The sequence below is a fragment of the Tachyglossus aculeatus genome, chromosome 2 (assembly GCF_015852505.1).
Source record: "Tachyglossus aculeatus isolate mTacAcu1 chromosome 2, mTacAcu1.pri, whole genome shotgun sequence".
NCBI classification, from domain to species: Eukaryota; Metazoa; Chordata; class Mammalia; order Monotremata; family Tachyglossidae; genus Tachyglossus; species Tachyglossus aculeatus.
The window spans coordinates 164611717-164622251 of record NC_052067.1 but is presented as its reverse complement, the minus strand read 5'-3'; the positions used below and the strand labels follow the sequence as shown (position 1 = coordinate 164622251).

The window sequence follows — 10535 nt, the reverse complement described above, 5'->3', positions numbered from 1 at the left end:
CTGTCGGGTAGGGACCGTCTCTCTATGTTGCCAACTTGTACTTCCCAAGCGCTTAGTCCAGTGCTCTGCACACAGTAAGCGCTCAATAAATACGATTGATTGATTGGTACTGCCTACAGTGATGGGAGTGATGGGGGCCCACACTGAGCCCCCTCCTTCCTCTCTCCCTCCCCATCCCCCCCGCCTTACCTCCTTCCCTTCCCCACAGCACCTGTATATATGTATATATGTTTGTATGGATTTATTACTCTATTTATTGATTTATTTTATTTGTACATATTTATTCTATTTATTTTATTTTGTTAATCTGTTTTGTTCTGTTGCCTGTCTCCCCCTTCTAGACTGTGAGCCCACTGTTGGGTAGGGACCGTCTCTATATGTTGCCAACTTGTACTTCCCAAGCGCTTAGTCCAGTGCTCTGCACACAGTAAGCGCTCAATAAATACGATTGATTGATTGATTGATTGGTACTGCCTACAGTGATGGGAGTGATGGGGGCCCAGACTGAGCTCCCACCTTCCTCTCCCCCTCCCCACCCTCTCCCCCCGCCTTACCTCCTTCCCCTCCCCACAGCACCTGTATATACGTATATATGTTTGTACGGATTTATTACTCTATTTATTGATTTATATTATTTGTCCATATTTATTCTATTTATTTTTTTGTTAATATGTTTTGTTGTCTGTCTCCCCCTTCTAGACTGTGAGCCCGCTGTTGGGTAGGGACCGTCTCTGTATGTTGCCAACTTGGACTTCCCAAGCGCTTAGTCCAGTGCTCTGCACACAGTAAGCGCTCAATAAATACGACTGAATGAACGAACGAATGGGAAAGTCAGAGGGAGGACAGGGTTGGGATGGGAAGATGAGTTCTCCTTGCTGACCTCCCCGCCTCCTGTCTCTCCCCACTCGTCCGTACTTCCCTCGGCTGCCGGCATTATTTTTCTCCCGAAACGTTCAGTCCGTGTTTCCCCACTCCTAAAATCCCCTCAGTGGTTGCCCACCCACCTCCGCATCAAACGGTAACTCCTCACCCTCGGCTTCAATTGTCAGCTGTGCGGCATTGGGCAAGTCACTTCATCAATCAATCAATCAATTGTATTTATTGAGCGCTTACTGTGTGCAGAGCACTGTATTAAGCGCTTGGGAAGTACAAGTTGGCAACATCTAGAGACGGTCCCTACCCAACAGCAGGCTCACAGTCTAGAACGGGGAGACAGAGAACAAAACCATACTAACAAAATAAAATAAATAGAAGAGATATGTACAAGTAAGATAAATAAATAAATAGAGTAATAAATATGTACAAATGTATATACAGGTGCTGTGGGGAAGGGAAGGAGGTAAGATGGGGGGGAATCAATCAATCGTATTTATTGAGCACTTACTGTGTGCAGAGCACTGGACTAAGCACTTGGGAAGTCCAAGTTGGCAACATCTAGAGACGGTCCCTACCCAACAGTTGGCTCACAGTCTAGAAGGGGGAGACAGAGAACAAAAGATATTAACAAAATAAAATAAATAGAATAAATATGTACAAATAAAATAACTTCTCTGGGCCTCAGTTCCCTCATCTGTGTAATGGGGTTGAATCCTGTGAGGCCCCGCATGGGACAACCTGATCACCTTGTAACCTCCCCAGTGCTTTGCACATAGTAAGCGCTTCATAAATGCCATCATCATTATTATTATTTAAAGCAATCACCTCGTTTCCTCCTCCCTCACCTTGCTGGTCTCCTAACTACAACCCGGCCCACCTACTTCGCTTCTTCAATTCATTCATTCAGCCGTATTTACTGAGCGCTTACCGCGTTTAGAGCACTGTACTACGCGCTCGGGAAGTCCAAGTCGGCAACATCTGGAGATGGTCCCTACCCGACAGCGGGCTCACAGTCTTAGATAGACGACAAAACAAAACATCATCATCATCATCAATCGTATTTATTGAGCGCTTACCACGTGCAGAGCACTGTACTACGCGCTCGGGAAGTCCAAGTCGGCAACATCTGGAGATGGTCCCTACCCGACAGCGGGCTCACAGTCTTAGATAGACGACAAAACAAAACATCATCATCATCATCAATCGTATTTATTGAGCGCTTACCACGTGCAGAGCACTGTACTACGCGCTCGGGAAGTCCAAGTCGGCAACATCTAGAGACGGTCCCTACCCAACAGCGGGCTCACAGTCTTAGACAGACGACAAAACACATTAACCAAATAAAATTAATAGACCAGGAAATACGTACAATGCCAACCTACTCACCGTACCGCGATGTCCTCTATCATCATCATCAATCGTATTTATTGAGCGCTTACTGTGTGCAGAGCACTGTACTAAGCGCTTGGGAAGTACAAATTGGCAACATATAGAGCCAGTCCCTACCCAACAGTGGGCTCACAGTCTAAAAGGGGGAGACAGAGAACAAAACCAAACATACTAACAAAATAAAATAAATAGCCGTCGACCTCTCACCCACGTCCTGCCTCTGGCCTGGAATTTTCTCCCTCTTCATATCCGACAGGCAATTCCTCTCCCGGGCTTCAAAGCCTTATTGAAGGTCCATCTCCTCTCAGAGGCCTTTCCTGACTAAGCCCCTCTTTCCTCTTCTCCCATTCCCTTCTGATTTGCTCCCTCTATTCATCCCCGCCACCCCCACACCACTTCCATACACACCTGTAATTTATATTAATATCCGTCTCCCCCTCTAGACCATAAACTCGTGGGAAGGGAAGGTGCAGTGTTTGATCACCATGTTGTCCTCTCCCAAGTGCTCTGCCCACAGTGAGTCCTCAATAAATGTGACTCTATTTTATTTATTACTCTATTTATTTATTTATTTATTTTACTTGTACATATCTATTCTATTTATTTTATTTTGTTAGTATGTTTGGTTTTGTTCTCTGTCTCCCCCTTTTAGACTGTGAGCCCACTGTTGGCAACTTGTTGCCCACTTGTACTTCCCAAGCGCTTAGTACAGTGCTCTGCACACAGTAAACGCTCAATAAATACGATTGATGATGATGACCGATTGACCAACTGATTGGTAGCTCTATCTTAGACGGGTTTGGAAGGAAGCGTCGGCAGCAATTCCAAGTAGAGATGTCCTGAAGGCAGGAGGGAATGTGAGACTGCAGGGAGGGAGAGAGATCGGGGCTGGAGAGGGAGATTTGGGAATCTATATCCACGTGGCACAGTTGAAGCCGCGGGAGCAAATGAGTTCCCCGAGTGAGTGGTTTAGACGGAGAATTAGAAAAGCACCCAAAACTGTCCCCTGAGGGACTATTACTAGTAATAATGATGGTTTTTGTCCAGCACTTATGTACTAAGCGCTGGGGTGGATACAAGCAACTCGGGTTGGACACAGTTCCTGTCCCACATGGGGCTCACGGTCCCCATTTGACAGACAACGTGACAGAGGCACAAGAGAAGTGAAATGACTTACCCAAGGTCACGCAGCAGACAAGCCGCAGAGCCGGGATTAGAGTTTGTACATATTTATTACTCTATTTATTTTACTTGTACCTATCTATTCTATTTATTTTATTTTGTTAGTATGTTTGGTTTTGTTCTCTGTCTCCCCCTTCTAGACTGTAAGCCCACTGTTGGGCAGGGACCGTCTCTATATCATCAATCATCAATCGTATTTATTGAGCGCTTACTATGTGCACAGCACTGTACTAAGCGCTTGGGAAGTACAAGTTGGCAACATATAGAGACGGTCCCTACCCAGCAGCGGGCTCACAGTCTAAAAGGGGGAGACAGAGAACAAAACCAAACATACTAACAAAATAAAATAAATAGAATAGATATGTACAAAATAAATAGAGTAATAAATATGTACAAACATATATACATATATTCAGGTGCTGTGGGGAAGGGACTTCCAACTATATGTTGCCAACTTGGACTTCCCAAGCACTTAGTCCAGTGCTCTGCACACAGCAAGCGCTCAATAAATACGATTGATTGATTGATTGATTAACTTCAGACTCCCAAGCTCGCGCTCTAGCCGCCGCGCCACGCCGCTTCTCGAGCTATGACTTTGCTTTTCTAAAGGAAAACTTCCGCGTTTCATTTTTCAAATATTGAAACCACTTTATTTTGGGAAGGGCAACTTAAAAAGATCCCTTTTTTTGGCCATTTCCCCTTAAAATACCCCCGGGAGCTTTTCAGGGCGGGTGTCCGTTGTTGGGGCGTCCGTTTCGTCCAGGCACGGTAGAGGAAGCGGAGAGTTATAAAAATGTAAAAACTACTGCAGGCCACGGAACTACACAGTCTTGCTGAAAAAGGACTAGGTCGAATCCGGCATCCGAGACTCCGGCTATCCGCTAAAGTTACCCGAGGCCCGCGTCACTGCCGGCTAGCTTTGCCGTTCTCCGCCGAGTCCATCCTGAAAAGCCGAAGAGGAAGAGGGATCAGTGTTGGGACGTGAAAGCAGACTCACTGATGATCCCACTCTCGCAATCCCCCCGCCACCCGCCTTACCTCCTTCCCCTCCCCACAGCACCTGTATATATGTTTGTACGGATTTATTACTCTATTTTATTTGCACATATTTATTCTATTTATTTCATTTTGTTAAAATGTTTTGTTTTGTTGCCTGTCTCCCCCTTCTCGACTGTGAGCCCGCTGTTGGGTGGGGACCGTCTCTATATGTTGCCGACTTGGACTTCCCAAGCGCTTAGTCCAGTGCTCTGCACACAGTAAGCGCTCAATAAATACGATTGAATGAATGAATGAATCCCCAATTCCCAGTTTTTCATCGTTACTCTATTTTATTTGTACATGTTTATTTCGATTATTTTATTTTGTTAATCTGTTTTGTTTTGTTGTCCGTCTCCCCCTTCTAGACAGCCCGCTGTCGGGTAGGGACCGTCTCTAGATATTGCCGACTTGGACTTCCCAAGCGCTTAGTCCAGTGCTCTGCACACAGTAAGCGCTCAGTAAATACGACTGAATGAATGAATCCCCAATTCCCAGTTTTTCATCGTTACCCTATTTTATCTGTACATATTTATTCTATTTATTTCATTTTGTTAATATGTTTTGTTCTGTTGCCTGTCTCCCCCTTCTAGACTGTGAGCCCACTGCTGGGTAGGGACCGTCTCTAGATGTTGCCAACTTGGACTTCCCAAGCGCTTAGTCCAGTGCTCTGCACACAGTAAGCGCTCAATAAATACGATTGAATGAATGAATGAATCCCCAATTCCCAGTTCTTCATCATTACTCTATTTTATTTGTACATATTTATTCTATTTATTTCATTTTGTTAAAATGTTTTGTTTTGCTGCCTGTCTCCCCCTTCTAGACTGTGAGCCCACTGTTGGGTAAGGACCGTCTCTATAGGTTGCCAACTTGTACTTCCCAAGCACTTAGTACAGTGCTCTGCACACAGTAAGCACTCAATAAATACGACTGAATGATTGAATGAATCCCCAATTCCCAGTTTTTCATCGTTACTCTATTTTATCTGTACATATTTATTCTATTTATTTCATTTTGTTAAAATGTTTTGTTTTGTTGCCTGTCTCCCCCTTCTAGACTGTGAGCCCACCGTTGGGTAGGGACCGTCTCTATATGTTGCCAACTTGTATTTCCCAAGCGCTTAGTCCAGTGCTCTGCACACAGTAAGCGCTCAATAAATACGATTGAATGAATGAATGAATGAATCCCCAATTCCCAGTTTTTCATCGGAGCGATACGTCGGGAAACACCGGAGACCCAGGACGGAAAAAAAACATTCCCCTGGGGTGGTTCTCTCTGTCTCAGAATCCTTGGGCCCGGAGACGTCCTTTCCCTCGAAACAACAGAGAAACGACAGATCTGGGTTAAAATGGGTTCACTTCTCCCTCCCGCCCTCTTCTTCCGCCTAAGGGAGGTCAAGAGGGCTTTCTTTTACACAGTGCTTATCTCTGTTTTTTGTTTTTTACCCAAGCGGTATTTGTTAAGCGCTTACTCTGTGCCAGGCACTGAATTAATCAATCAATCGTATTTATTGAGCGCTTACTGTGTGCAGAGCACTGGACTAAGCGCTTGGGAAGTACAAGTTGGCAACACATAGAGACGGTCCCTACCCAACAGTGGGCTCACAGTCTAAAAGGGGGAGGCAGAGAACAAAACAACACGTTAACAAAATAAAATAAATAAAATAGCTTGTTTAGTCATTGTCGTCTGTCTGTTGTGTTGATTTACTGTCGTCTGTTGCTTGTGTTTATTTATTGTCATCTGTCTGTTTGTGTTTATTTATTGTCGTCTGTTGTCTGTGTTTATTTACTGTCATCTGGCTGTTGTTTGTGTTGTATATATGTTTGTACATTTTTATTACTCTATTTATTTATTTTACTTGTACCTATCTATTCTATTTATTTTATTTTGTTAGTATGTTTGGTTTTGTTCTCTGTCTCCCCCTTCTAGACTGTGAGCCCGCTGTTGGGTAGGGACTGTCTCTATGTGTTGCCAACTTGTACTTCCCAAGCGCTTAGTACAGTGCTCAGCACACAGTAAGCACTCAATAAATACGATTGATTGATTGATTGATTTGATTTCTATTTCCTCCGGGACTGCTGAGTACAATTTCAAAAGGTTTAGAAGAACCGAAATATAATCATTACCCAATAAGGCAGTTATTCCCCCCCATCTTACCTCCTTCCCTTCCCCACAGCACCTGTATATATGTATATATGTTTGTACATATTTATTACCCTATTTATTTATTTATTTATTTTACTTGTACATATCTATTCTATTTATTTTATTTTGTTAGTATGTTTGGTTTTGTTCTCTGTCTCCCCCTTCTAGACTGTGAGCCCGCTGTTGGGTAGGGACCGTCTCTATGTGTTGCCGACTTGTACTTCCCAAGCGCTTAGTCCAGTGCTCTGCACACAGTAAGCGCTCAGTAAATACGATTGATTGATTGATTGATTGATTGATTTCCTCGAGGTGGGGAGGAGGGGGGTGCCTTTTTTTCCCCGCCAGTCATTCATTCATTCAATCGTATTTATTGAGCGCTTACTGTGTGCAGTGCACTGTACTAAGCGCTTGGTACGTCCTACAGAAACAGTCCTAGAGGAATGTTCTTGGATCATTACTTGGGTCACTTGGTGAAGTCGGGCCTAAAGAGTCAGCCCGCCGTGGGCCTGTTCTGAATTGAGAAAGAAAAAGAAAAACCTGTTTGTCTAGTTTCACCTGTTCTCCTTCCCTTCCCCACAGCACCTGTATATATGTTTGTACATATTTATTACTCTATTCATGTATTTATTTTACTTGTTCATATCTATTCTATTTATTTTATTTTGTTACTGTATTTGGTTTTGTTCTCTGTCTCCCCCTATATATGTATATATGTTTGTACAGATTTATTACTCTATTTATTTATGTATTTATTTTACTTGTACATATCTATTCTATTTATTTTATTTTGTTAGTATGTTTGGTTTCGTTCTCTGTCTCCCCCCTTTAGACTGTGAGCCCACTGTTGGGTAGGGACCGTCTCTATATGTTGCCAACTTGGACTTCCCAAGCGCTTAGTCCAGTGCTCTGCACACAGTAAGCGCTCAATAAATACGATTGATTGATTGATTACTATTAGTATAATATATACAACACATATAATAATTATAATTAATAACAATAATAATGGTATTTTTGAGCAGTTAGTATATGCCAGACACTGCGCTAAGCTCTGGGGAGGATTCATTCATTCATTCAATCGCCCACTGTTGGGTAGGGACCGTCTCTATATGTTGCCAACTTGGACTTCCCAAGCGCTTAGTCCAGTGCTCTGCACACAGTAAGCGCTCAATAAATACGATTTATTGACTGATTACTATTATTATAATATATACAACACATATAATAATTATAATTAATAATAATAATGGTATTTTTAAGCACTTAGTATATGCCAGACACTGCGCTAAGCTCTGGGGCGGATTCATTCATTCAATCGCCCACTGTTGGGCAGGGACCGTCTCTGTATGTTGCCAATTTGTACTTCCCAAGCGCTTAGTCCAGTGCTCTGCACACAGTAAGCGCTCAATAAATATGATTTATTGATTGATTACTATTATTATAATATATACAACACATATAATAATTATCATTAATAATAATAATGGTATTTTTAAGCACTTAGTATATGCCGGACACTGCGCTAAGCTCTGGGGCGGATTCATTCATTCAATCGCCCACTGTCGGGTAGGGACCGTCTCTATATGTTGCCAACTTGTACTTCCCAAGCGCTTAGTCCAGTGCTCTGCACACAGTAAGCGCTCAATAGATATGATTGATTGATTACTATTATTATAATATATACAACACATATAATAATTATAATTAATAACAATAATGGATTTTTAAGCACTTAGTATATGCCAGACACTGCGCTAAGCTCTGGGGCGGATTCATTCATTCAATCAATCGCCTACTGTTGGGTAGCGACTGTCTCTATATGTTGCCAACTTGTACTTCCCAAGCGCTTAGTACAGTGCTCTGCACACAGTAAGCGCTCAATAAATAGGATTGATTGATTGATTGATTGATTTCACTCCGCAGGGCCCACTCGGTAAAAAAATAATACCCACGGCCCGGCAGGAAACGCCGATCAAAGGCCCTTTCTGGTTCCCGTTTTCAACAAGCGGTGCTATTATTCAAGAGGCCACTGTCAGGGGCGACATAATCAATCAATCAACTGTATTTATTGAGCGCTTACTGTGTGCAGAACACTGGACTAAGCACTTGGGAAGTACAAGTCGGCAACATATAGACCCAACAGTCTAAAAAGGGGAGACAGAGAACAAAACCAAACATATTAACAAAGTAAAATAAATACAATAGACAAGTATACCAATCGTATTTATTGAGCGCTTACTGTGTACAGAGCACTGTACTAAGTGCTTGAATATAAGTATACTATTATATATACTATATAATAGTATACTTATATAGTATACTTATACTATATAGTATAGTATATAGTATTTATATAGTACTTATATCATCAATCATATTTATTGAGCGCTATGTGCAGAGCACTGTACTAAGCGCTTGAATATAAGTATATATTATATATACTATATAATAGTATACTTATATAGTATACTTATACTATATAGTATAGTATATAGTACTTATATCATCAATCGTATTTATTGAGCACTTACTATGTGCAGAGCACTGCACTAAGCGCTTGAATATAAGTATATATTATATATACTATATAATAGTATACTTATATAGTATACTTATACTATATAGTATAGTATATTGTACTTATATAGTATTTATATCATCATCAATCGTATTTATTGAGCACTTACTATGTGCAGAGCACTGTACTAAGCTCTTGAATATAAGTATATATTATATATACTATATAATAGTATACTTATATAGTATACTTATACTATATAGTACTTATATCATCAATCGTATTTATTGAGCGCTTACTACGTGCAGAGCACTGTACTAAGCGCTTGAATATAAGTATATATTATATATACTATATAATAGTATACTTATATAGTATACTTATACTATATAGTATAGCTTACTATGTGCAGAGCACTGTACTAAGCGCTTGAATATAAGCATATATTATATATACTATATAATAGTATACTTATATAGTATACTTATACTATATAGTATAGTATATAGTACTTATATAGTATTTATATCATCAATCGTATTTATTGAGCGCTTACTACGTGCAGAGCACTGTACTAAGCGCTTGAATATAAGTATATATTATGTACTATATAATAGTATACTTATATAGTATACTTATACTATATAGTATAGCTTACTATGTGCAGAGCACTGTACTAAGCGCTTGAATATAAGTATAATTATATGTACTATATAATAGTATACTTCTACTATATAGTATAGCTTACTATGTGCAGAGCACTGTACTAAGTGCTTGAATATAAGTATACTATTATATATACTATATAATAGTATACTTATATAGTATACTTATACTATATAGTATAGCTTACTATGTGCAGAGCACTGTACTAAGTGCTTGAATATAAGTATACTATTATATGTACTATATAATAGTATACTTATATAGTATACTTCTACTATATAGTATAGCTTACTGTGTGCAAAGCACTGTACTAAGCGCTTGAATATAAGTATATATTATATGCACTATATAATAGTATACTTATATAGTATACTTCTACTATATAGTATAGCTTACTATGTGCAGAGCACTGTACTAAGCGCTTGAATATAAGTATACTATTATATATACTATATAATAGTATACTTGTATAGTATACTTATACTATATAGTATAGCTTACTATGTGCAGAGCACTGTACTAAGCGCTTGAATATAAGTATACTATTATATATACTATATAATAGTATACTTCTATAGTATACTTATACTATATAGTGTAGTATAGTATGTAGTACTTATATAGTACTTATATACTATAAGTAATATAAGTATATGCTAAGTATATAATATACTAATATATAATAAGTATATAACGGACTATAAACGCACCCACCCCCCCC

General features: G+C 40.1%; 1 protein-coding gene across 4 annotated transcripts in view; it reads right to left on the bottom strand.

Moving 5' to 3' along the window:
• Positions 1-4080: 4080 nt before the first annotated feature.
• Positions 4081-10535, bottom strand: part of INTS13 (integrator complex subunit 13) — a 96965-nt gene continuing 90510 nt past the window's right edge. For all 4 annotated transcript variants that reach the window (XM_038741878.1, XM_038741873.1, XM_038741884.1 and 1 more), the window contains exon 18: positions 4081-4390. In XM_038741878.1, coding sequence (XP_038597806.1) covers positions 4351-4390 — 40 coding nt within the window. In that variant the 3' untranslated portion in view covers positions 4081-4350. The remainder of the gene's footprint in view (positions 4391-10535) is intronic.